The sequence below is a fragment of the Kwoniella dejecticola genome, chromosome 2, assembly GCF_000512565.2.
Source record: "Kwoniella dejecticola CBS 10117 chromosome 2, complete sequence".
Taxonomy (NCBI): domain Eukaryota; kingdom Fungi; phylum Basidiomycota; class Tremellomycetes; order Tremellales; family Cryptococcaceae; genus Kwoniella; species Kwoniella dejecticola.
The window spans coordinates 535,918-562,067 of NC_089302.1; the positions used below are offsets into that span (position 1 = coordinate 535,918).

The 26,150-nt window shown below is 49.2% G+C and overlaps 9 protein-coding genes across 9 annotated transcripts; 5 read left to right on the forward strand and 4 right to left on the reverse strand.

Annotated features, from left to right (window-relative positions):
• Positions 1-274: 274 nt before the first annotated feature.
• On the reverse strand, positions 275-1,749 carry I303_101659 (uncharacterized protein; the record flags this gene model as incomplete). The annotated part of the gene is made up of 3 exons (XM_018405549.1): positions 275-653; positions 1,020-1,423; positions 1,486-1,749. 3 exons carry the CDS (start codon positions 1,747-1,749, stop codon positions 275-277), a joined length of 1,047 nt encoding a protein of 348 aa, XP_018265830.1.
• Positions 1,750-2,726: 977 nt separating this feature from the next.
• On the reverse strand, positions 2,727-3,817 carry I303_101660 (uncharacterized protein; the record flags this gene model as incomplete). Its single annotated transcript, XM_018405548.1, has 2 exons — positions 2,727-3,497; positions 3,575-3,817. The coding sequence occupies 2 exons, from the start codon at positions 3,815-3,817 to the stop codon at positions 2,727-2,729; spliced, it is 1,014 nt and encodes a 337-aa protein (XP_018265829.1).
• A 1,174-nt stretch (positions 3,818-4,991) lies between these two features.
• Positions 4,992-10,104, reverse strand: I303_101661 (uncharacterized protein; the record flags this gene model as incomplete). The annotated part of the gene is made up of 12 exons (XM_065968386.1): positions 4,992-6,344; positions 6,407-6,525; positions 6,582-6,636; positions 6,696-8,053; positions 8,114-8,278; positions 8,342-8,762; positions 8,817-8,875; positions 8,929-9,126; positions 9,193-9,570; positions 9,669-9,777; positions 9,841-9,985; positions 10,037-10,104. 12 exons carry the CDS (start codon positions 10,102-10,104, stop codon positions 4,992-4,994), a joined length of 4,428 nt encoding a protein of 1,475 aa, XP_065824458.1.
• A 317-nt stretch (positions 10,105-10,421) lies between these two features.
• Positions 10,422-11,293, forward strand: I303_101662 (uncharacterized protein; the record flags this gene model as incomplete). The annotated part of the gene is made up of 2 exons (XM_018405546.1): positions 10,422-10,908; positions 11,004-11,293. 2 exons carry the CDS (start codon positions 10,422-10,424, stop codon positions 11,291-11,293), a joined length of 777 nt encoding a protein of 258 aa, XP_018265827.1.
• A 473-nt stretch (positions 11,294-11,766) lies between these two features.
• I303_101663 (uncharacterized protein) lies at positions 11,767-12,618 on the forward strand (the record flags this gene model as incomplete). Its single annotated transcript, XM_065968387.1, has 2 exons — positions 11,767-12,325; positions 12,392-12,618. The coding sequence occupies 2 exons, from the start codon at positions 11,767-11,769 to the stop codon at positions 12,616-12,618; spliced, it is 786 nt and encodes a 261-aa protein (XP_065824459.1).
• A 62-nt stretch (positions 12,619-12,680) lies between these two features.
• I303_101664 (uncharacterized protein) lies at positions 12,681-14,636 on the forward strand (the record flags this gene model as incomplete). The annotated part of the gene is made up of 1 exon (XM_065968388.1): positions 12,681-14,636. The coding sequence occupies one exon, from the start codon at positions 12,681-12,683 to the stop codon at positions 14,634-14,636; it is 1,956 nt and encodes a 651-aa protein (XP_065824460.1).
• A 411-nt stretch (positions 14,637-15,047) lies between these two features.
• On the reverse strand, positions 15,048-16,187 carry I303_101665 (uncharacterized protein; the record flags this gene model as incomplete). The annotated part of the gene is made up of 4 exons (XM_018405544.1): positions 15,048-15,130; positions 15,225-15,335; positions 15,448-15,594; positions 15,782-16,187. 4 exons carry the CDS (start codon positions 16,185-16,187, stop codon positions 15,048-15,050), a joined length of 747 nt encoding a protein of 248 aa, XP_018265825.1.
• A 365-nt stretch (positions 16,188-16,552) lies between these two features.
• Positions 16,553-20,594, forward strand: I303_101666 (uncharacterized protein; the record flags this gene model as incomplete). The annotated part of the gene is made up of 10 exons (XM_018405543.1): positions 16,553-16,954; positions 17,048-17,302; positions 17,369-17,573; positions 17,677-18,033; positions 18,105-18,544; positions 18,627-18,891; positions 18,952-19,193; positions 19,268-19,996; positions 20,109-20,309; positions 20,421-20,594. The coding sequence occupies 10 exons, from the start codon at positions 16,553-16,555 to the stop codon at positions 20,592-20,594; spliced, it is 3,270 nt and encodes a 1,089-aa protein (XP_018265824.1).
• A 1,007-nt stretch (positions 20,595-21,601) lies between these two features.
• On the forward strand, positions 21,602-26,058 carry I303_101667 (uncharacterized protein; the record flags this gene model as incomplete). The annotated part of the gene is made up of 9 exons (XM_018405542.1): positions 21,602-22,296; positions 22,379-23,029; positions 23,104-23,251; positions 23,328-24,135; positions 24,212-24,382; positions 24,441-24,517; positions 24,577-24,691; positions 24,776-24,907; positions 24,980-26,058. 9 exons carry the CDS (start codon positions 21,602-21,604, stop codon positions 26,056-26,058), a joined length of 3,876 nt encoding a protein of 1,291 aa, XP_018265823.1.
• Positions 26,059-26,150: the final 92 nt, after the last annotated feature.

Sequence of the window (26,150 nt, forward strand, 5' to 3'; positions counted from 1 at the left end):
CTCCTCTGACGAGCAGACAACGTTGAATGTTGACTGTGGCGGCCTTCCGTGTCCCTTACTGCAATGCGCCCTAAGCTGCCACCAGTATCAAGTACAGTAGTCAAAGCCTACCTCGGTCCACTAGGATGCAATGATGATCACAAGACATCATATGCATGTAGATGAAACACATCAGTCCTTTAGGGCAGAGGGAGATTTCGATCTACAGTTCTCGTGATGTGCTTTGACGAGCTCGACTGAGTCCGAATGCAGCGGCGGCCGGCCCACTAATGAATCAATCCATTTTGGGAGTTCCAGCTACCGATTCCCATTCTTGGCTGTCACTCTCAATTTGCTCTCCCCCGACTTGAGACTGGGACGCTGTTACTTCCTCTGGCCGGCCGGCATCAGGCGATACAGTTCTTGAGCCCGAACGGTCACTGATGGTGTTCGATGCGGCTGCTTGTTCCAGATTCTGCTCGAGTCTCTCGGCCCCATGTTGCGTGCCGGACCGATCGTCGTCAAGCAGGTACTGTTCCACCTCAATCTCACTGTTACTGTCATGAATACTGTCGCTGTGCCTGTACCTTCCTCTGCCCGGCGTAAACAAGCTGAAATCTGGTTGAGCGTCGGTGCTCGAGTAAATGTTGCCTATATGGACGTTACTGTCCTCCCTAACAACGTTTCCGATAAAGGTATGTTCACGAAATGCCGATCCTGATGATCCAATCTTCCCGTCGGTGAAACGCGATAATGCATGGCGGGCGTTAGTGCGATAAGAGGGCATTCGGGGTGACAGATCAACTCACATTGCCCATATGGATCTCACAACCAGGACCGAACAAATTACCCTCGTAAGTATGTCCACGACGCTGCAAAGTACCAGACCGCGGAGATCTCCAACATCAGCGCCATTGTGGGGTGAAAGGGTGCCCAAGCGATATCCTCTTTAGCTTTGACTATGAAGATATCCCACATGGCCTGGTCTGGTATTGTCCAGTGCCACACGAAGACAAATCGGAAGAAAAGAAAAGACTCACCGGCTGCTGGGTCTGCCCCCGACTGAGCCGAGTACCCTGCTCCCCGGCTTGATGGTGCGAGCGAGATGATTCTGAGCCAACGGCGGTACTTCCGGTCGGATAGTTCGGACTACCTGGCAACGGGTATGCGCCGCTATATTCCCGGACGGAGATATGAGCTCGCCTTGTACGCCGAACGAGACTGTTGAGGTCGTGGGAGTCAGACACGGAGTCGAGGACTCGGACACATCATCGACAACACCGTCGTCAGCGCAGGACGAATTGTCTGGAGCCAAGCCAATGACATCGCCCATGTGAATGATATGCGGCCGACCAACTCTTGGATTCCCAGATGATTGGGTGACATCCCCTTGCTGCACCGCCTCAACTCCCAAAGCTCCGTTCGAGGGGTTGAAGCATGCTCCCTACATCGATGTAGTCCAAATCAGCCACACCAATACGACCCGCACTTGACTAAGACACTCACGGATCTTCTTTCGGCTGAGTATGCTGATTCCTCAGTCGTCGCGGCCGGAGCTGCAGTCCCGAGACGGAGACGAGATCTGCCTTGCCGCTCTGCGGCCAGACTCCGCATGAGGGCGCCCATCCCTGGATCCAAACCTTCCTCCTGTTTGGAGTTAGCGGGATCAGCGCTGGAGTCCGAAAGAGTGCGGCCTTGACCCCTGAAACGGCCGGAGGACGGTGGAGGTCTGTGAGTGAGATTAGTGCTATTATTCGAATACGAGGACATGGCGACTCCTTTTCGATCGTGACTTGTCGAAATCTGTCGAGTCACCAAGTTACGGATTGACTGCCAATAACCCATGAAGTGGCGAAAGTCTGATAGAAAATCTGCTTCTTATACTGCTGGGTAAACCCCTGCTCTCACCGCTTCTGAAAATGAAGAGTCGAGCCTTCTCGCTGGGACCTTTGAGCACGAGAAGCCCTACTTTAAAACCTCGTCATGTCGATTCTACCTTTGATGAAGTATTCCACAGCTGCCTTTGCTCCTCTCGCTTCCAGGTCTAGCCCCTGATGACGTGCAGGTTTTCAGCGTGTCAGGGCATTTGCTTGTGAAGCAGCAGTCTATCGCACCTTCTGCCACTCCTTCTTTATGCAAGCAGACGGAGTACCTCGGACGGAACTTGCAACTTTTGATACTCGACACTTCCAACCTCGTTCTCACAAGATCAGCCCCAGCAATTCTCGCGCTCCACAAGCTCCTTTGTGTGAACCTGGAAGACGAGCATCGATGATGGTTTCGGCAGTCCTGATGCCTTTTGCAGCGCTGGGGAAGCATTGCATGACCCTTACAGCTGTCCTGATAGGTCTGGACTTGAACAAGGCCTCGCACGCTCTCGAGCGCATAAGACAGTCCGCTGAGGATTGAGGACGGATTTCAAGGACCAGATTCGCCATCTACGTCATGAATAAATGCATGATCGTTGCCATCCATTCTTTGACCAGCTGTCTCCCTTCACTTGTGCCTCGGCGCAGCGGGAGCCTGGGGCAAATCTGACAGTGATGTCTCACTTAAGCGAGAGCGAGAACGCGTAATCTTGCTCATAGTGCCAAAAGGGGACATATCTGGACGCCTTTGCATCAAGTTAGTAGCAAATTGAAACAGAAGGATCTGCAGGGAGATCGCACTGTGGCACCTTGTGACGCAAGTCTTCGGCCAGCAATGCAGTGATACGGAACCACCGTTCACTACCCCTAGTAATCTCCTTATTGTATCTCCTCCCAGCCTCCGGCGATGGTTTCCGAGTCCGATCCACCTCCCGAGTCTCCTGCGATCGTCACTGAACGGGATCTGTCGGATCTTCCTCCTCCTCGGTGGTATGGGTGGAATCTTTTGTTGGCAGAGCCTCCTCTGTCCGATCCCACTGGTTGGTCGTGGTTCGAGCAATTCGAGGCGTTGGCTGATGAGCCGGCTCCGACGTTGTCGACCTTGTTCGCTTGATCGTTCCAAGAAGGGCTAGAGCCGGCTCCAGAGCTAGTCTCGGTGGTGTTGGGTATTTTAGCATTTCCATCTGACGAGCCAGCGTGTCTTGGGCCTCGTCTTGCTCTTCGCCTTGTATGCCTAGCAGAGCCATTGCCACCTGTAAGATTATTGCTCGAAAGTGTACCGAAGAAGTTGTTCACTTGGCCGACTCGACCTGAGCCCACCTCTTCCTCTCCAGCAGTAGAGCCGCCTGAACCGCCCACTCTGATTCCAGGTAAGCTGAATGAACCGGAAAAGTTCCCGCCTACGATGGTTGTTGCTTGACCGGTCGTGTCGATGCGCCCATGGAAGAAGTTGGTCTGAGTTGTGTGAGCGTTTGTCCGAGAGGAATGCTGGTCATGTCTAGGGCCGGGAGTTGGCGGCTTCATCCATCCGTTGTCATCATCGCCCGAGTCGGAGGACGAGGAGAACCCGGTTTGTCTGTCCTCGGAACCGTTATAAGAGAATATATCACGAGCAGCGTCTCCAGAAGTGTGAGTGTCAGGCATTGGCTCCTTTCGGGCTTGTCAGCCAGCAGAAATTCGGAAGAGGCCAAGGCGATGGCCATTAGAGTGATGTCGCATCGACTTACTCCGTTGACTTGGTTCCCCACAAATACAATCCCAGAGTTGCAATCAATGCCACCATAGAAATGGCTTGAGCTCCCAGTGTTAGCCTGTCCCAAGGAAGCGGCAGCTTGGGTGGCTCTTCGTGCGATTTCAGCCGCCTCTTCGGCCGCCTCACTCCCTGCCTGAGCAGCCATTCTGCCAGCCTCTTCAGCCGCTGCGATGCTATCGTAGAAGCTCTGTGGGAAAAAATTGTTGGGAGCGGCCATTTCTATCGGTGTATGGAAATCTAGAGAAAGAAAAATAAGCCGGCACAGCTGCAAGTTGGATGTGCAGCAGGAAATAACGTATAAAGTGAGGATATCCGTTCTTCGAAGAATATCAGAGTATATGTAGAAATGTAGTAGTCACAGACAGAGGGTCGCCACTCTTCATGTAAGTATCGTAGGCCTTAGGGTGGTTCACGCATGTTCGACTCGAAATGTGACCGATCCTTTGAATCGACCATCGAAGCTGCGTGGCCCTTTCCCTCAACGCAATGGTCAAGGGAGCATGTAAAATGCGTCATACAAAGGAAGTGGAAGGCACATCATGTCTCTGGACGACGCGTGCGACAAGTCACGCGATGCAACGTGAAGCTTTGTCATTTGACCTATTCACTGCCCTTCTATGTTTATGGCGAGAAGGTGACTTTCGTTGTAGCCCAGTTCAGTCTAATTATAGGTTGCTCCTTTCAGCCGAATTCTACGAGTGCGCGAGTGGGGCAGGTTGATATTATATGGATTGTGCAACGGGGTACTGTAATGCAATACAAAATAATCTGGATATGACGACCAGAAGGAGACAATCACAATGCTTCCCTCATCCCAAATGCACAGGTGCATGGCTAGGATGTTGCAGAAGCTATAATCCAGAGGCTGCAGATCTGCGGTGTCTGATTGTTCGAAATGCGAGAACTCCAATAGGCTCCATCTCGAGATTTGCATTGATCCTACGCTCCGCCACAGACCAGATTCGATACCTGCATCCGGGTATCTTAGGGAAGCCAACCATCGCTTTGACCAGATCGTATCCCTTGCTCGACCGCGCGATTGGCGTAGCATATGAAACTCGCGCGCTCCTTTGGGTTCCAACTGGCGTCGACGCACAGGTCGGCATATCGGACGGATCTTGCAGAAGGACCGGTGCACGTACAGTATCAGCGAAGAAGGCTTCAGATAATTTCCTCGACATCACGCACGAATCATGTGTCTAGCCACTCGCGCCTGACTGAGAGCGAATGGAGCATTCCGGCACGCAGGACTGATCAAAGTAAGATCGTACCTCGACGAGGCTTCATATGCATACTGTATCGCCCGATACTACCATTGCCCACATCGCACGACATCCATGACAGATACATACTTTCTCCTTCAGTATGGCTGAAAGTCCCCGGAAATCTGATCAGAAGTTACTGCCACTCTCAAACCGTTTAAGCATGTCCATCGCACTCGGCGGTTTCCCATCTTTATCCTTGTCTTTCCCTTTGACCGATACCCTTCTCGCTAACGTTTGACTGGAAGTTGAGGCTGCATCCGCCTCGTCTTGTCCAGTAAGAGTATTCACGTTTACAGATGACTTCCTTCCTATCGTAAAGCCCCTGATGAGCTTGCTTGCCGTCGATGGACCACTCTGAGTTGGGATCGCATCCGCAGTAGCAGTCGCATCCGCATCTGAACCTGTACCTAAAGCGCCGAATCCGCTTCTCGACACAGGTCCGCCATCGTCATTGGTAGGGCTAAAACTCCTGTTGCCTTCAAAAGGGAGATTTGGAATCGTCTTGCTTCCTCTTCGACTCCTCTCGCCACTCCCTGCAGAGCCGGGACCAAGTGGAGACGAGACTTTCGTGCTTGATTCCGGCGATCTACCCAGTTGGGTTAAGCTTTCTTTGCGTTTCACGATCTTCTGAACACCGTCCAGCCCGTCTTTGGCGGGAGAAGTCGGGTCGCTTGAGGTGTTCGTGGCCATAGCTGGTGCCAAGCTAGATTTAGCATGAGGCATATTCAGGCCCTTGGGAAGCGATGATCCCGCGAATGATGAGGCCGCACTACCGGGTCGACCGCCCGAGCCGGGATTCAGATTGTCCCGATCGCCCCGATTCAGTGGGGGTGAGACTGGAGTGGCGCCTCGGCTAGGTAATCTACTATGTGTTTTACGCGGGATGGCTTGAGCGGAAGAGGTTGGTAGCGGTACAGTAGGTGAAGAAGCTGGCGGTGGTGGGAGCTTGGTTGATGCTCCTGACGGATCGGGTGTTGCGGATCTCAAATCGTTCACCGCCTCAGCCTCAGGAGTGGAATTGGAGACCTGTTGTTGAAGTGTATCACTGCCTCGTGCTTTTTCAGGTACAATCGGTCCATGAGCCGCCTGCTCCTGCTTGACCAGGTCACCTAATACCTCAGGCTCGGGCGAGTCGGACTGCTCATCCTTCTTTTCCCTTTCCTCCTCCGCTTCTTTCTCTTTCTCCGTGACACTGGTCATAGGCGGAAAGTAACCACTGCTTGATCTCGGTCGATTCTTCAGCATCTTTGTAGGTGAGAGGATGTCGACATTCGAGGAGGGTTCTAAAGGACCAGCTGAAGCGAGAGGACCAGGTGTACGTTGAGTGGGAGACATCATTTGAGATACCGAGGGGTCTTTGTCGAGAGCATTTGATGTCGATCTTCTGGGTGCACGGACTGCGTGGGGGTTGTATTCTTCGACATGATGAGTGTAGTAGCGTAAGCCGTCTGCCAGTCCAAACGGATTCGACTCAAATGACTTGATAGGACAATCAGCTTAAGCCTTTTGAGCATAACAGCTAATCGAGAGAGTAAACTCACATCACCGCCGGTCGCGATCGCTTCTTCTGTGCGCACGATTCTCGCGATGATCCACTCCCTAGTCTTCGTCTGCTCTTGCATTGCATCGGTGACTTTGAGGAAGTTATGTGGAGCGGAGACTGGACATAGACATCATGAGCATCTAGCATTTCGAAATTGCTTACAGATCACTGACCGTTGAAAGCTGCCCACGATCTCGCGGCAGCATTTCGGGTAGGCAAGAACAAAGCCTGTTACAATGACACGCCGGATCAGCACTCGCATCGGCGTGACGGACAGCGCCACTCACGAGATCACCCTTGCTGAAATTGGTGAAGGTGATCTTGTTTTTCGCCAGATCCCTGAACTGTCTACAACTCTTCGACCATTTCTTCACCAATCCTATTGTCCTTGTCACTGCGTCAGAGAACAGGACCAGATCGAAGTTCTGCGCACTCTCCAACGACCTGATCAAGACACTTTCCCTCATCTCATCTTTATTGCTATTTGCGTTCGAAGTCATCGAACTGGAGAGGTGATTGTCGTTGCTTATAGGGTGCAGCCTATTTGTTGATCTAAAAGTGGTGCTGTTCCCGACTAGTTGCGATTGTGATGTATTCCCGTTATTACCTGAGATGGTAGTACTAGCGTTGATAGCGCTCATCAATCTCAAGCAGACCTCATGGTATTTCGTCACCAAAGCGATCGAGTCTTTCGATACATCAGATTGATAGGCCTTCTCCTGAGTGACGGCATTCGCAGTGTCTTTAGCCATAGCCAATTCGTCCATCAAAACCGTCTCCTTCCTCTGTACTTCTCTTAGTTGCGCTTTCGTAAAGCTCAATTCAGCTTTGAGACCATCCACCTGCCTTATAGTCGAATTCTTCAGGGCGTTCAGTCGCTCCTCTGCTTCGACCTTCTTGTCCTCCAGCTGCTTTGTGAGGGTAAGATTCTGATGTTCTAATACAGCCCTATCACCATCGGTCTCGGCAATATGATCCCGCATCATTCGTTCAGCTTCTGCAGACTGATTTCTCAGAGCTACATCACGGTCTTTCTGAGCTTCGGCCAGCTGCTGCGTAGTGGCATCCAGCTCAGCTCGGACTCCAGCCAGTTGTGATTCCAAGTTCTGGGTCTGCAGTTGAGTATCGCCTAAATTTTGCAAGTTTCGCGAGCGTTCTTCTTGAAGTTCTTGCAACTGGCCTATAAGTGTCTGCTCGGCACTCTTCAGGCCGTCTACATCCAGCAATGCTTCTCGTAAGCGAACACCTAGATCGGTAGCTCTGTCTTTCTCCTGTTCGAGCTCAGCTTGCAGCGCCTTCACGAATTCAGTCTGATCTTCTTGTTCACGATATTTCTCCTCCTGCTCTTTCGACCTCTCTTCCAGTTCCGCTGATAACGCTTGTCGAGCTAACATTTCCTCGCTAAGATCGGTGCGAAGTCGGACCAACTCGTCTTGCAGCTCTGCTTGTCGTGCCTGTGAAGATTCCAGCCGCACCTCATATCGCTCCTCCATTTCCCGCAGACTAGCTTGATGCGCTTCCTCCAGTTGATGCAGACGCTTTTCCTGCTCGGCTTTCTCTTGATTGGCTGTGCGTAGTTGAGTGGACAGATTGAGAGTCATGTGCGAGTTACTGGCTGATCGAGGCTTGTCGCGATTTGATAACACTGTTGCCAGATCACAAGGTCGTCGGCGTTCGTCTTGATGTTGGAGTGGAATCCGCTCACCTGATCTGTGTATCATTTTGTCCAAGTCATCGCTTGCGAAGTCCACTCTTCCGATCAGATTCTCGATGCTCTGCTGCAATGTAGCGAGATATTCCTCGTCACCATCCTCAAGTACAGCCAAGATCTCCTGATCCGTCTTCAAGCCTTCGACCCAAAGCACCAATTCTATTACAGGCAATTGGTTAGTGCTTACAACAATCAATCGTGTCATGTGCGAAGAGGACTTACTATCTATTTCTTCCTGCCCAAATTTTACCCCGCTCAAGCCTTCGGCACCGGTTTCTACTGTGATATCTACCCTAGGGCCACTTCCATCTAGACCTACCACACCAAACGGGAGTTGCGTGACCATCTCGGTTTGGATCTGTTCTCGTCTGGTCTTCTCGGTAGCAGTAAATCTTGATAGTGTTTCAGATAGCCGAACTGACCATTCCAATAGCAATCTAGAATATTCTTTTCGCCGAACTACTTCAGCAACGACTGTTGCGTAAGCGAAGGGCAATTGTCGCAAACGATGTAGATGAGGGAAAGCCGCCTTCTCGTGCAGATCCTGATCAAGAGCACCTATAGGGCTGACAAGCTCGGTGATCCGGGATTGGAAATCGGCAACTTGATGCAGATGTAGATGTATGTCAAGAGTGAAGTCGTTCTGGGAGAGGTATTAGCATGTCTCACATTGAACCGGGCTTGGAAACCATCTCACCTTGACACCTGTCAGAGCTATCAGATCGTCTCTCATAGCTTGATCCAGCTCGATCAAGTCTAGTGACGTTGGTCAGCTCAGGTCCTTAAAAATGAGGAGCTAGCTCACATACCTTGCGCCACATCGTCGGCTCCAGTGCCCAATAATTCACTCAGCTGATTGATCGCAACCTCTAACCTAGCTAGACCTTCTGCGAACTCCCTTCCGACAGCTTCAGATTGTTCCGTGAAACCCCTGCTTTCTGCCTCAGACTGCAATGCCAATTCGTCGATCTTCCCTGCGAGCCGATTGTACCTTTCCACATGTTCCTCTGAACATGATGCCGGTCAGCTAGGTGACCCCTCATATGATGCAATTCGGGAAGCGGATAGCTCACCATGAGCCATACGACAACTATCTCGTACTTGCTCCATCTTCCGCTTATTGACGAAATCGCCGATGGTTTTCACTCTATCATCTCCATCGCTATCCTTCTTCTTCCGTAGTAGATATGGATTTATTGGTAGTTTTGGTAGCAATGCCATATCGACTTGTGCACCTTTGATCAGGCTCTCTTCAGTCTGCAGCTCTTTCTCTGCTCGTACAGCGAATCGCTGAAATTCGCTGATGAGCGGTTGAAGGTGGTGTGAAAGATTGGAGTAGGCTATTTCCAAAGCTCGAGATTGAGCTTGATATAGCGACTGAAGATGGGATAGGTGGTCGTGTGCGACTAAGAAAGGATGCTGAATATGGGCTAGAGATCCTGATTGACTCGCTAAACAGAATAAAAGATCAGATTTTGTTGCTGAGACAGATCCCATGGTCTAACGCTGCCTGTAGGCCCGGACAACGATGATTAGGAATTGCACGTACGATCTATTGGCGGCGGAAGAATCACATCTTCCTGGAACTGGGTGGCCCACTGTTCTGCATCGGACCAGAATGTCTCCCGATTGAACAAGTACAGCTTCAAACGTTGAGCCTAATGGTATAGATCGAGGTCAGCGATCATGCCGTTCCATAGACGAGCAGAAGCATAGCTCACAGCAGAAGGCGAACTTGGTCCAGCGGTGTTCCAAGCTTCTTCCAGTATTTCTGTCCGTAGCTCGCGTCCGTCTTCCATGAAAAGGAGAACATTGTTGGAGGTGACCCCGGTCAAGCCACTGACATCTTCCAATAACGCTTCCAGACTGTCCATCCGAGTCAGCTAGGGTGGTGGCAACATATCGGCTTTCACTTACTTGTCATACTCTTCCAATTGCCGCTCTAAGAGAAACAGACCTCCGTCAGAGGCTTGATGGATGTCCATACTGTATGCCAGTGGTCTGAGATGGGCTCTTGCCAACCAAACTTTGATCACTGGTCGTTGAGAACGGATAAGCACGCAACAAGTGAGTACCCGGCCAACGCCCAGGACATGCCTGACGTTATCAACAAGCAACCGATGGCGATCATAAGCGGGGCACCTGACATGTCACGTGGCTCATCTTTCAGCTTTGTACCATGTTTTGTTGACTTTCACCTCTTGATGGGTATCAACGCTCACGAAGTTGGAAAACATTTGAGTAACTACAATCACGCACGTATCCAAGATCCTTAACTGTAGACGTGGTAGAGATCTTGATAATGGATAGCTCGATGGAAGAAGGCGATTCTCTGTTCTCTGTACCAGGCCCCTCGACGCGTCCAAGGGCGTTATACCAAACTCCCCCTCAACCAAGTTCCGGTCCTCCTCAACCCATCGGACTGGGCTACAACACATCCGTAGTACCACAACATCTACCGGACATGGACGAGTCCTTTGAACAGCCGAATAGATGGGGCGGGGGTGCATCGCCGCCCGATGTGTCTTCAGCCTCCTATGAATATGCTCATGACCGCGAGGCCGACCAGAGCGGCGCTGTTGATGGCGGTGAAAATGGAGAAGGGGACGGCGAGGACGAGGAAGGGAGCTACGAAGCCAGTGAAAGTAGCTCAGCGGACTACGATCCCGATGCGGATCCTGATCGTTTCGCTCAGCGGCTCAATGAATTGGCTGGAACTAAGGAGATCTCCGAGACCGAGCGGAAAGCAATCAGTCGGGGATTGCCTATCAGCGGTAAACAGAAACAAGGTGAGTCTCACGGCAGACAACGCTTCTTTTCATTTGAACGATCGATCAGTGTAAGACATACATACAGATCCTTCGCTGATTCTGGAGTCGTGAAGGCCCACTTCTACCACTTGCGGAATTTCGGACAGTGATCAACCATCATCTGGAAGTCACTAAATGGAAATATGATTCGAACAGACTATCGGCCGCCATGCCAGGTCGCTCGGCTACGCATGCTTCCGCTCGTACAGACCTAGCTATGGATATGCTCGGTGACACACACCCTATCAGGGTGCTTGGAGGGGGTTGGACAGAGAAAGATGATTGGTTAGACCCTCCATCGGACGGGATGGAAGTGGATTTGGGAGGCTTGGCAGGTCAAGATCATGATCAATTTGCGAATTGACGTGAATAAAACCTCGAGATGAAGACGAAGTGAGTAAATGTGACTGATACTTGCGTTTGATGTTGACGAATCTCGGATGTAATTTACTGCCACCATTGTAGCGTCTTCCCCAGTGTCAAAACGAAACTTATCAAGCAGTGTCTTGTGAGATGAAGTGGTAGTCATGCATATGACACCCGATGTTCCTCAATCAGCACGTGTCGCGTTGCGCCAACAAGCCTGTACACGAATCACATACTTGCCGGAGAAGATTTTAATCTCGACTGCGACTGCTTGACGTCAACCGAGATCAAACAAGCCTCCGCCAATGTCTAAATCCGAGAATCCCTTACCATTCCTATGTCTCGCGCTCGTACATGTACAGTAATATCTCGGCGTCACGCTAAAGCACTTAGTGTCTCAACTGTTTTCCCCCAACGTTAGAACGTCATGAGCTCCGAGGGATGATCTTCGACAAGAAACAACGTATAATCATGGTCGCCAATCCCCCGACCGCAAAAGATCTTTCCCCTTCAGAAGGCATTCTCGAGAAAGCGACAAAATGGAGTAAACACATCAAGCGCAGTCGAGGGAGCAATCATAACGACAACAACGAAGCTGACGAACCTAACGAAGATAACGACATAGAAGATAAAGCTCCAAGACTAAGCACTGATTCTTTTATATCGACTGAAGAATCGTCACCAACTACCCCTGTAACGCCCAAATTCGCCTCGGTCAAGCTACCATCGGAAATCTTTGACTGTCATAAACAGGACAGAACGCCTTTCCACGTCCAGCCTCGACCCGATCAACACGTAATCGGTATAGAACCCCAATCGCCTCATACAAAACCGTCCGTGAAGACACCCGACCGCGTAGGCTTGAAGAAGCAAGTGATTCTCCTTCAAACACCCAAGAAACAAATCAACGGCTCCTCGACCAGGAATAACGGATGTACCACACAGGCTAGTCAGCAACTGAAGACTCCGCCAAATTCCAAGCTAAGAAGACAGGTGAGGCAACCTCTAGTTGCGCCCCAAGCTATAATTCGTAAGTCTTAACTAATTTCTGAATTGAATTTTGCTGACATGACAGGACAATTGCTTGTTGGCGCAGTCCGCCCAACTACCTTCTGGCGCCATCATCCGCTCTCACCACACTCGTTGCCGGTTCATTCACCCTCGTCACGCCTGATAAGGAGATCGGCCCTTATAGCTAGTCCTACGATCGGTATACAGCATCCGGATCCCGATCAGGAAACCACAAGGATCTGCGTAGGCCTGGCGGGCGTGGATTTGGACTCCAACACAAGATCAAGAAGGCTGAGCCTGCTGCCTATCTGAGCGGATCAGGGCTCAGTCTGTTTCTGAGCTTGTTAAGCGTCTACCGAGCCACGAGTGAGAAGATGACAATGAATGGGAGAATGATCGTATCATTAGGAAGGTTCAGTGCTAGAGGGAGCATCTTACCTCGGGGCAACGTGGCTTCGTTGGGATCACCCTTGCTGCTCGGACCGAATGGGAGCACTACGGAGAAGGCCAGCGGAGCTTCGGGGGTGAAGGCAGATCCGAATGACAGCGATAACGACAATGGCAAAGATGACACAACCGATGACGATGGTAGCAACGACTCTAATGCCGACTCAACTTCTCTATCTGCATCTATCTCCTCAAGCACGACGACTCATACATCCGTTTCTTCAGCCAGTACAAGTACCGCTCAACCGGGTTCTACAATTACCTCTTCAAGCACAAAATTCACTTCGTCCTCCTCTTCATCAAGTAGTCCCTCATCAACGGAACGAAACTCACTTTTACCTTCCGATCCGCCCAAACAACCATCCTCTATCAGATACCTCGTCCCTGTCTTCCTGCTGATACTGATCACTCTAGCAGGATTTGGCTATCAGAAGTACCGAAAGCGCCGCAAGAGACGCAATAGGTCCTCAATGGCAGCCAAGGACTTCGAGAGACTCATGCGGAAAGATGAAGATCCATTCGCCGATCCTGATTCCTCGTCAAACAATAGGGGCGGCTGGAAGGAAATTCCGACGTACGATTATAATCACGATGAAGAGGAAGGCGGTATATGGGATACGAAAATGGACGATGATCCTCCAATGGTATGGCAAAATATGAACAACCTCAACCCTGAAGTTGAAGCAGGAGGGGAAAGTGGCTTAATCAGATCAGGTGGACTGGTCAGTGCAGGTCAAAAAGGTTGGGGCTGGAAAGAATCTTGGAACAATTTCAGATCTGCGCGTGGAAAGGATATCCAAGCTCAATCTGGGGATATCGATGTCATCGAAGAAGAGAGACAAACGATGAAATTGGTCACTTCTATCAACTTGCCCTCAGGACCAACTTATACGAACCTACCTATCACGATTCCCGAATACGAAGAGATCTCTATCGACGATGAAGGCGAAACCGGGGCCGCAAGCAAGAAGAATCAGAATAAGCTACAACGTAACAAGTCTCCAAATAAGCGAGCCTCACAGACCCCAATGGCAACGCCGATGAATATACCACCCGCAATGCCAGAAGCTCCTGAATGGATTCGACCTCGATCAGTATCACCCACGAACAATATCTTGTCCCCTCCAATGCAACCTCATCTCTTTTTCCACCCAACATCTCCCGCAACAAGGAAAAACGAACCTTCTATGATTAGCGAGTACAGTGAGCTGGACGACGGAAGTGTGTACACCGCTAGTATTCAAGGCAATACACCTGTCATGCCTTCTCAGCCAAGCCCGAATATCGAGGTTGATAAACCCAAATCGAGGTTCCCTAGGATACCTTCCTCAGCATCCAAATTAGCAGGAATAGATTCTTTCTCCATCGTGTCAAATAATAAACGGACCCAATCCCAATCTCTTGCTCAAACTAAAACCGAAGGTCAGACCAAGACCAAGGGTGAAAGCAAGAGTAAACAATATACTCCATCTGGCTTATCTCCCTTGAAACGATCCACAGGGCTGAAGAACCTTAAAGCTCCGCCCGGGAGAACGGGTGCCAACACCCTGTCTCCTGAATCAGCTGTAGCTGCGGATGTGGAGCGTAGGAAGTCTACGAGGAAGTCTAGAGTGGAGAAGAAGGAGATGAAAGCTAGGAACGAGGTTGAAGATATCTTGAAAGCCAGTTGGAGCGATAGAGCCTTATCGTCCCCTTCTCCACCGCTCAGCCCGACAGGCAGCATGAACATGAACATGAACATGAATATGAACACAAACATGAATATGGCTTTTGCTCAACATCTGGGACAGAAGGGTATGGTACCGGGTCTGATGTCTCCTGGATTAGAGGGTGGAAGTGGGATCGAGCAGCGTTTAGCTCTACTCAGAGAAGTGCAAATTTGATTGATCGATCATGCGCCCACTGCCCGTCAGAGCAAGTGTGCAATTGGGATTGATGGTTATTTTTGATAATGAATTAGATTTCGTTCCATACTCGTGCTGTCTTTTGGATGTATCTTTTTCCCCTCATAAACAAGAACAGATTTGCGAGTAGCGGCAAACGGACATTTTTACGTATGTGAGGAGGGTTGTTGCATGTTCAAGAGGACTAAGACCGAGCCTACAAATATGGATATGGATGCCATCTTCCCCTGGCCAGTATCTATAAATCCATATATAACGCGCATGTAACTTGGAAGATATGTTTTACCAAGGGGTATATTCTGATCATGTTGATTGTAATTGAAGTAAATTTTGTCATCGATCGATTATCCGAGAGAATCGCTTGCGATATTTGTGAGAGACCGATTTATTCTAGACGGTGTTCTTGAAAGCTGACCAAGCACCAGCAGCGGCAGTCATGATACTTGCGCCGACCAAAGCAGGTCGTACACCAGCTACCAAAGAAGTCCATCATACAGTCAGTCCTGTGGCTCCTTTTGTGTCTACTGTTGCTGTTCATCAGAACAAAATAGAATGATTATGACTCACCGGTAGATTTGAAAATGGCTCCACTCAATGCAGCGGCTCCTAAGACGTTATATGTATCGTGTCGACCCCTTATACTGTCCAATGACGAGTTGGCGATGTTATAGAAGATTGCTGATGACGTGCCATTGCATTAGCTGCTACTCTCCTTCAGTAGACAGCTATAACGTGGTTACAATGGGATATGAAACAGAATATTCCACGCGAGAAACTAAATTCGACTCACCCAATACACCCAGAGAATTACCTGTGAAACTGCCTCTTCTTGTACATCCGTTCAAGATACTGTTGATCCTCAACTTCATCGATGGGTTATTACCCAATGGTCGACTTAGACCTTCTTTCGCGCCCCACATTCCACCAACGACGAGACCTGCGGACAGATTCCGTCGAGTCAGCTTCGTCTCCTGCCTTGCAGATGACGCATAGGGTGATTTGAGGCCGGCTTCAACGAAAAGATCCCTTGTATTTCTCAAGGTTCATTATGCACGAAATCCAAAACCCAGCTGACTTTCCCGCATGTAACGAAGGATGATAAGCTGGACATGCGATGCACTTACCCGATAGATAGGTCGTTCCAGTTCCGACACAAAGATCATCCGTCCATCCTCTGGAAGGCAAGACCGAAGCCGATCCCTCAATTTCATTCAATTTATCCTCATCTAACGCTAAGAAATCCAAGTTCTCCCCTAGACCTGCTAAGGGGTGTAATCGAGCCGGATCAAACGCCGTCCCAAACGTATCCAGCGCCGTCGGAGCGGGAGTCACCGGAGCAGGAGCTTGCGAAGTGGGTGGTTGAGGTAAAGCAGATGATGATGACGAGGAGGAGGACGAGGAGGAGGGATCAGAAGGGATGGCATTTGATCTGAAAGTGGTCGAATTGAATAATTCCGAAGAAGCTGAAACTTCTTTTTCGACCGGCTGGGAGGAGCCTGATCCGCCAAAGAGACCTGACAAGAACGACATTGCGCAGTCTAAGCTTGAGCTGAGCTTGAGTACGGGGTCACTTGCGTTGCTTGGTGATGAGCTGTTCTGAATCGTTGAATTAAAGCTACCTGTCGAGGAATGACGAAGAACAACTTTTTTTGAGCAGATGCTCGGCTGACAGTCTGATTTTGCTATGGTGGCAATTGGATTTTGACTTTTTACTCCCGTCTGCACCGAAAACGTCCGTACTGAGCCATTCATCATGCAAATCACGTGATATGAACATTTCAGTTGACTTGCACTTATTGAGGATGTTTTCGAGTTTATGATCAACTACCTTTTCAGCTTAAATCCCTCGAAGCTTTCAAAAAAGTACAAGAAAAGCCCTTGTCTGACCGTCAAAGATGGCACCGAAAGGAAGCAATGGCAACTCTGTCGCTGGACCTTCGACGCCGCGATCGAAAAAAGATAAGAAAAGAAATGTCAACGAACGAAGTGTCGATACGATATCCGATCGACCCGTGAAATCAGCTAAGATCGATGAGAACATCGCCGAAGATGAGACTGGTCAGGCGGGAGGAGATGCTATGGGCCTTTTAGATTCTGGTGCTGGTGCTGGACCCTCGAACACAAATGGCGATGCGATGGAAGTGCTTGAAGCCCAGAACGGGGAGGGACAGGATGTAGAAGGTGTAACAGTCGTCAAGGCCGATGAGTTCTCGACAGAAGCTGAGAGGGAGGTGGAAGCTTCCAAAGGACTGGATGGGGCAGCTGCAGATGAGGGCAAGATGAAGCTTGTTCATTCAGTCAGTATTACCATCTATTGATGTACTTCCCTCGATGTATCTCTTTTCCTGCGGCCTTGAACCATGCTAACCACGAGTGCGGAAATTCCACAGGTTCGACATCAAGTCGCTGTTCCTCCGAAATACCCATACATACCTATATCGGAACACAAGCGAAATGATCCCCCGGCAAGAGAGTACAAGTTCACCTTGGACCCGTTCCAATACGTCTCTACGTCCTGTATAGAGCGTAACGAATCCGTATTGGTTTCCGCACACACTTCAGCTGGTAAGACCGTGGTGGCTGAGTTCGCTATTGCGACTTGTCTGAAAGAGGGACGAAGGATAGTATATACTTCCCCAATCAAAGTGAGTCCTACCATGGCTTCCCCTTCTGCCCTGTGGGTTGAGCTGAAATCCTGTTTGTCTCTATAGGCCCTATCGAATCAGAAATACCGAGAATTCTTGGAAACCTTCGGCGATGTCGGACTGATGACTGGAGATGTTACGATAAACCCAACTGCTTCGTGTCTGGTCATGACCACTGAAATTCTGCGATCAATGTTGTACAGAGGATCAGAGGTAATGAGAGAAGTCGCGTGGGTCGTTTTTGATGAGGTGCATTACATGAGGGACAAAGGTGAGTCCGAAGGCGTCCGTCTCAAGCTGTCACGTAAAACTCTGGTGTCTCTAATTTTCAATGATGAACGAACGATTGCTGATGCAACCGTGCCCTTACTCAGAACGAGGGGTTGTATGGGAGGAGACCATCATCCTGCTCCCACATTCCGTCCGATACGTCTTCCTTTCCGCCACCATCCCCAACTCAATGGAATTTGCAGAATGGATAACGAAGACGCACGATCAGCCATGTCACGTAGTGTACACAGACTTCCGTCCGACACCTTTACAGCACTATCTGTTCCCGGCTGGGTCGGAGGGTATATATCTGGTAGTGGACGAAAGGAGTAATTTTCGGGAAGACAACTTCCAAAAGGCTATGGCTGCACTCGCCGCTGGACAAGGGGAAGACTCGGCGGATCCAAACAGCGGGAAGGGCAGGAAAGGGAACAAGACTCGAAAGGGAGGAGCTATGAAAGGTCAGCTAGACAACTCAAAATCAGATTATAGGCGTCCGATGGTCGAGCTAAAATGTCTCTTTATTGAACAGGCGAAAAATCAGATATCTACAAGATCGTCACGTTGATCATGAGGCGGAACCTCAACCCAGTCATCATATTCGCTTTCTCCAAGCGAGAATGTGAGGATCTAGCTATGCAGATGCAGAAATTCGATTTCAACACTCCGGATGAGGCTGCTATGGTACAGCAAGTCTTCGAAAATGCCATCGGGGGCTTATCAGAAGACGATAAGAAATTATCTCAGATAGAAGGGATCTTGCCACTTTTGAAAAGGGGTATCGGTATCCACCACGGAGGATTGTTACCTATCTTGAAAGAGGTGATCGAGATTTTGTTCCAAGAGGGATTGATCAAAGCGCTTTTCGCAACGGAAACTTTCTCCATTGGCCTTAATATGCCTGCGAAGACCGTAGTCTTTACTAGTGTGAGGAAGTTTGATGGAAAGGATTTCAGGAATCTGAGTGGTGGTGTGAGTAATGATAATCCTGCTGTGCTCCCTTACTTCTGATCATATGGCGAATCTCGATGCTGATTGATTGAGGGCTGCGCAGGAATATATTCAAATGTCAGGAAGAGCTGGACGAAGAGGATTGGATGCGCGAGGAATAGTAATTATGATGTGCGACGAGAAGATCGAGCCTGACGCTGCGAAAGGAATGGTGAAAGGACAAGCGGATCGATTGGATTCTGCCTTCCACCTCGGGTACAATATGATCATCAATCTGATGAGGGTCGAGGGTGTCAGTCCGGAGTATATGCTGGAAAGGTGTTTCTTCCAGTTCCAAAATAGTATGAGCGTACCTATGTTGGAGAAACGTGAGTTTTCTCTCATGTCAAGTCGTCTGCATGATGCTGACTTCCCTTGGGCTTTCGTAGAGTTGAAAGAAGCGGAAGAAACTCGAGATGCCCTAGTAGTCGAGAAGGAAGATGAGATTTCGGAGTATTATGACCTGCGACAACAGCTCAAAGAGAAGGGCCAAGATTTCCAAGCTGTCATTTCGCATCCTTCGTACAGTCTCAAATTCTTACAAGCGGGTCGATTGGTGGAGATAAAAGACGGGGATAAGGATTTCGGATGGTGTGTCGTGGTAGCCTATAACAAGGTTGTTAACCCGAAGGTGAGTTCCTGGGAACTCGAGCCAATTCAGTTGAAGTATATAATGCTAAATATGGTATGATGATTTGCATTCAGGGTCGTACACCTATATTCACCGAATCCGATCCCGCGCAAAAGCAATACGTCGTAGACGTCCTGACTCGCGTCGCTTCCGGTACTACATCTTCCAACCCGAAGGATAGATCCTCGTCAAGCCTGATACCACCAAGCGGATCCGATCAAGGGGAAGTAGCTATCATAGCTTGTTCACTCATGACCGTCCAAGCTATCTCTCAATACCGTATAAACTTACCCAAAGACTTGAGGGGGCAATCGGAGAAGACTACAGCTTTCAAAGCTGTTGGCGAAATCAAGAAGCGTATGAAAGATGGACCTCCCCTCTTAGATCCGATCAAAAGTATGGGTATAGAAGATAAGGGATTCAAAGACCTGATAAAGAAGATATCGATCTTGGAACAGCGCCTGGCGTCTTTACCTATAACCACTTCACCCTCCCTACCGAGACTGTATGATCTGTATGACCAGAAACAACAGTCAATCGAGAATGTCAAATCGCTAAAGAGGAAGATCAACTCGGTGCATGATATATTACAATTAGAGGAGTTGAAATCGCGTAAGAGAGTATTGAGACGTTTAGGATTTACGACGGCGGATGATGTCGTAGAGATGAAAGGACGAGTGGCGTGTGAGATATCAACGGGAGACGAGTTGATGTTGACTGAGATGATGTTTGGTGGGACGTTTGGTGAATTGACGCCCGAGCAATGTGCGGCCTTGTTGAGTTGTTTCGTCTTCCAAGAAAAGGTGAGTCGGTTCAGTATCATTCCATTCGAATTCGCGATGTCGAAATGGACTTGTGTACGCTGCATGTGAAATGTGCTGGGATGCTGAGCTGACCACAAATGGTATTACATAGTCGGAAGCCAAAGTGCGCCTGAAAGAAGAATTAGCAGCGCCCTTGAGAGTCCTACAAGAGACAGCTAGGCGAATCGCCAAAATATCGAATGAATCGGGTATAGCGCTGGTGGAGGATGAATATGTGCAGAGTTTCAAAGTGGAAATGATGGATGCTGTTTTACAATGGTGTAAAGGAGCCAAATTCAGTGATATATGCAATGTGAGTTGAGTCCAACTTCAAATGTTGTGATTTGCGCCTTTACGATCTCATAGCTTTTGATTCTATCTACGAATTATCAGTGATGCTTACCAATGCGCTGTTGCTCGTCAGTTGACGGACATCTTCGAAGGATCGATAATTAGATGTTTCAGACGATTACAAGAGTTGATCAGGCAGATGGGTCAAGCAGCGCATGCGATTGGAAATACTGAATTAGAAGAGAAGTTTGGTAAATCTATGGAATTGCTTGAAAGGCCCAATACCGTGGTATTCAACCCTTCGTGAGTTACTGACCTCCTTCATCATTTGCGGACATGCGGAATGATGAGCTGATATGGTAATGAAATGGGTGTAGATTGTACTTGTAAGCAAGCATTGTGGAATACATGTATCTCGTCCAGCAGATTTAGGACAGGATGACAGAACAAGTCATAGTCCCTTGGTATATATGTATATATCGCTCATGCATCTGATGCTATGTCAAGGTACCCATGATTCGATGGACTCGACGGTCTGGACTGACCCATTGGTGAAGAAAGAAAGAAGTGGTGCCTGAGATACCAGAACAATGCAATGATTGACGCTACTAACATGCGTGCCGATGATCCGAGCGTTTCTAAGCTGGTCGTGATGTTTCATCATGCATCATTGTCCGCTAACACCATACTGACAAGGGACTCACTCGGTAAAGATCCAGATGATTCTCAACATCCATCACCGATGTGATCGTACTTTCCAATTTTCATGCTAAAGGATGGTGATCCATGCGCTGTTTAAGTGATTTGGTGCCTATCCGTCATCTGCATCTGCTCCTGCGCCTGGTCCGTGCGTTGTTTTGACGTTTGATGCGATCCTTTGGTGTTTCCCCCTTACCCTTCCCTTCTACCGATACGAGTTTTTGGAGATACCAGCTCAACACCATCATGTCAATCATTGATCTTCTCATCTCAGCTATTAACTTACTGGCATTTGACAGGACGGGACCGTGTTCAGACGTTCAGACTGTTCATCATTGAAAACACCTGGTCTCCAAAGATGGGATCTTTTGAGGGGCAGCCGCGGAAACCTTGAGGACACCGCACAGCAACCGCTCTCAAGATCAAGATCGACTTCGCTCTGCGACGACATCCTTTAGTCCCCTTGTCTACAGCCCGGCCATCAAACGGACTTGCCAAGCTACCAACGCACCCAAGCCGCACGAAAAGGTCAAACTCTCCATACACACTCTTTACCAATGATAGATAACACAAGAAAGCAATCGCCGAACAAATACGAGAGGAGCTCTCACCGAAATGACGAGCACATCGATACATGATCCTATAATAACAGCACCGCCCTCCACACCTTCTTCCCCTTTGGATCATCTGCATCGGCATCATCATGACAAACGCCACTTCTACTTGTGCGGGGACGAGACTCTCTCGTGGGAACAAGAATGGTACACCGCTTCCTTCTTCACATCCGCTCGAGCATCTTACGACCGAGCAGCGTCCAGTGGACCAGTTCAACCTCCCATGGGGGTGTATCAGAGTGTTCCAGCCTGCGCAGCTATACTATCTTCGCAATCACTTGACGCCTCATCGTCAGGCGTCTCCTCAATATCGAACTCATCTTTGAGCTTGACAGGAGGTCAGGTTGTCACCACAAACTCGGCATCTACATTCACGTCAAATGGTCGGACATTCACCTCGACAAGCCCTATAACCACTACGATACCGTTACTCACCTCGTCTTCGACAGCGACCGATGCTACCGCCACACTTTCGGGACCTATCCCTTCGAGTACAGTCACTGCCCCAGCCAGCGTCGTGACAGAATCAAGCTCAATCAATTCATGCGCTGGTGACTGGGATTGGCAAGCTTGGGGAGTGGTGGCGGGTCTGGGATCGGGAGTCATTTTCGGTGGATTGTTATGGATTTTATGGGCGGTCCTTCGTAGGAAGTTACCAGGTATCTACTCTCCCCGAACATGGGCGGTACCTCCAGAGTGAGTTGCAGCTGGTCCTGCGGTGCAGCTTCGTGCTGTTCTGTTTCAACAGCTGACTTGGGTACCTTCGGACCTCACCCAGATCTCGTCCCACGAAATGGACGATTCTCATATTCCTTCTCCCTTTCTTACATCCTCCTCAAGCCTCTACGGAAGGCGCTTCCTCCTTGACAGTCCTTTTCGCCGGTCTCAAATTAGCAGGTCTGATATCCCTCTTGGCAATTGCTGCCATCTTACCCCTCTTGTTGGCCGGCACACCGTGTCTTAGCGAGACTTCTCCTCTTAACTTTCAAGGTGGCAGACTAGGCACTCTCACGGACCTCTCTTTATTACGTCTACTCAACGCTCTAGATCCCAGTCCAGATTCTTCAGCGACATCAGATACCCTTCTACGGATGTTCGCCGCACGTTCACTGAGCTCGACTATTTCGCCTGCGATCACGAATGCTCGGGTACGGTTGATTGTCATTCTTGTGATACTAGCGGTCCTAGGCTGTGGCGGCGGACTTTTCGTTATTGCTCGGACGTATGCGGGACTGGTTAGGCAGAAAAACGATCTCGACAAAAAGGTCTGTCGGAAGATGGACATGGTTTATATACGCTCCATGGACGCTCCAGGCTGGAAGAATCGCTCGGAAGAAGGAGTCAGAAAGTTGCTGAAAGAGTATATGGGCCAGATGAAGGTTGATGATCAAGAAAAGGAAATTGACTTTGTAGGAGTCTTTGCCATTCCGTAAGTCCTTTCACTCGAAAGCGCCACTGTAAACGTAAATATTAGTTGCGCCTACTGAAACAAACTGTATGTAGTGATACTACCGATCTGAAAGCGAAAGTCGAGGAAAGAGAAAAAGTACTGATGGCGTTGGAAGTGGCGGAAGCGAAATATCTCTCGTCTTTCAATCTTACTCACACACCTTCCAACGGTGGCGTCCTCGAGCCAGTTGGATGGAACATCGTGAGTTCGACCGTCTCTCCCGTTCCCTTCTCGATTTACCCTTCTCGTGCGATGACTCCCAGCTAATGTCGCTTAGACCGAACCGCAAACGCAGTCTTCCCACAATTCATCTCCCATCAGACCCACTCCACCAGATGATTTCCTGGCGCCCAAACGATTCTACAAGATCCCCACCGCATCTCATCCTGAATCACACGAAAGGCTGAACGTACCGCTGTCCCTTCATCTGCAGCAAGACGGAGGCGAGCCATCGGATTCTAGGTTCAGAGAGATTAATCGGGATTCAGCAATGTACGGCGGTCGCTTCGATGTAGGTCAACGAATTAAGATGGATCCCAGCGGTCAATGGGTGCCGGATCCCAGTCCGAAGTCCGAAGAGCCATCTCCGCTTGGTATAACGCCTGAGAGCACACACGAGGGGGCACTAGACGATGGCGAAGTACAAAGAATTGGAGAAGCTCGATCAAGTGCCTCGCCTTCGGGTATTCCTATGATTGAAGAGCCAATCTCGCCTTCGGAAAGACCGAGAATGCCGACGAGATCTTCACATAGAGTCTCGGTTGCGAAAGAGAGAGAGGGTGCATCTTCCCAATCTCCTTTGGCAATTCATTATGCTGCCATTAGGGAATCTCGCGCAAGATTCAAGGAACTCAATAACGAGATCGACATACTGCAGAAACAGAACTTCGCTGAGATCGCCACTGATAAAGCGGATATCATTGGCTGGGTCGTTGTAGGAAAGGGAGTTAGGTGGTTACCTCACGCCGAGCTGATAGAGGGATATACAAGGGAAGATATCCTATGGGGAAATGCGGTGCATCTGAGAAATGAGGCGAAATTCTGGCTCAAAGTGACCTTACTTGGCGTCATGTTGGGTGTCGTCAGTAAGTAAGAACGATGGAGCTGACAACGCCACTTGCAATATGTGAAAGAATCAGCTGATGCATTGACTTTGAATAGTGATACCCTTTCTCGGATTGACGGTCGGTACTGCCCCTGGATTCGCGCATTACCTTGGTCTGCTTAAACCTTTTGCGGAGAGCGATGGTTTTGGTTCTGGCTTGGTAGAAGGCCTGATCCCGGCGGTCATGCTCGGGCTCGTCATCCTGATCATCGTCCACTTCACTGAAGGTAAGCTGAAGAGAGCCTTTTGTAAGTTGTCATAGCTGATTCGTCATGATCATTACAGTGTTTTCCAGAGATGTGAGGTGCGTCTCACGAAGTCGTCAAAAGTCCCTAGCGCACAAAGCTGTATCCTACCTATTGGTACGTCAGCTTTCCATACAGGTATCTGCATAAGAGTCAGCTGATTCGACGGAGAGCAGCTGTTCGTCATTGTGAGCTGGACATTACTGGTTAATTCTCTGGAATTTGCTGTACAAGGTTTCGCCACGAATGTTCAAGAAGCCCGAGTCGTGGGGGATGGTGCTATATTCTCCAGTAAGCGATACTATAGCATTCTACCGTCTTCCTTCATCCAATCACACGAGCTGACGACATGAGGTCTGCCCTTCCCTACTCTAGCGTGGTTCGTCTTCGTGTTATTGCTCAATCTTGCTTTTATCCTGCCTGCTCTGTACCTCCTGCAAGTACCAAGCCTGTTCAGGTATTACAAGAACAGAAAGAAAGCCATCACCCCGAGGCAGAAATATCGATGTAAGTTGATACAACTCCTCTCACTCACCTTAACACAATTATGAAATCGGTCCGAATTGACAATGGTATCAGTATTATCTCCACCGTCATACTCGCCTGCAGTAGGCATGATGCCCTGTCTCCTCACAGTGTTCTACGCCTCGACACTGCTATTCATCTTCCCTCTTTTGGCCATTCCAATCCTGCTCCTACTCTACCTATCCTTCGTGGCGAATCGATATATGGTCGAACACGTCTTCGTTGATACGTCCTCCGGATATCCGGGAATCCTCTTATCATTATGGACCGTCAGGCGATTCGGCTGGACATTAGCAATTCAACCAGCACTGTACGGTCTGATCCTCATGAGTCGGAATGAATGGACTTTAGGTGGGATTGGTGTAGGAGTATCGGTCATCACTCTGATGCTCAGTGAAGGATTGACTGTCCTTAGGTACCATGATAAAAGGAGGAGAGACCTTGATGGGGGTACGAGAAAAGCTTTGGACGATTTGTCAAATTCGATGAGAAACCCAAAATCGACGTCACGCAATCTAGGTGGTTCGAATTCAGTTGCCGATGTCAATGGGAATGAGAATGAGAATGAGCAGATTAGACGATCACGTCAATCCGACTTGTCGCTCCTCAATAGAGTCCAAGCGCTCTTACCTGGATATTCCCGCTTACCTATCGACTGTCCAATCCCTTTGGCGATAGATAAGATCGACGATATGGTATATACCGAACGAGCTTCATACTTGAAACCGGAATTCAGGAATCGATATCACGATCACGATCAAGATGAAAATATATCGGGAATGGAGAATGGCTATCGATATCGATATCAGTATTTCACGGAGAACGCTAATTATACAAAAGGATTAATATATCCACCTGAGATGGTGGTTCCGACGCCGGTGATTTGGTTACCCCGCGATGAAGGTGGATTGGGGGAGAATGAGGTTGTGGAGTTGGGGAGATACCATCGTTTGATAGCTATTGTGGATCCGCCTTTGCCTTTGCCTGATACTGAAAATGGGCATAACCCTCGAAAATTGGACGGAAAGCGGGAGGGTAAAGGTAAAGGGAAAGGTAAAGGCAAGGAAAAGGAGGTTGGAAGGCCGAGTGGAAGAGATGAAGCTGAGGTTAGTTCGCCATTGTTGAATAGGTAAAATAATTTCCAAGGACAATACTGTAGAGAAACAGTAATCTAGTTTGTTGTTTGGCTATTATTATTGGGCGCAGAGTACATACAATAATAGTG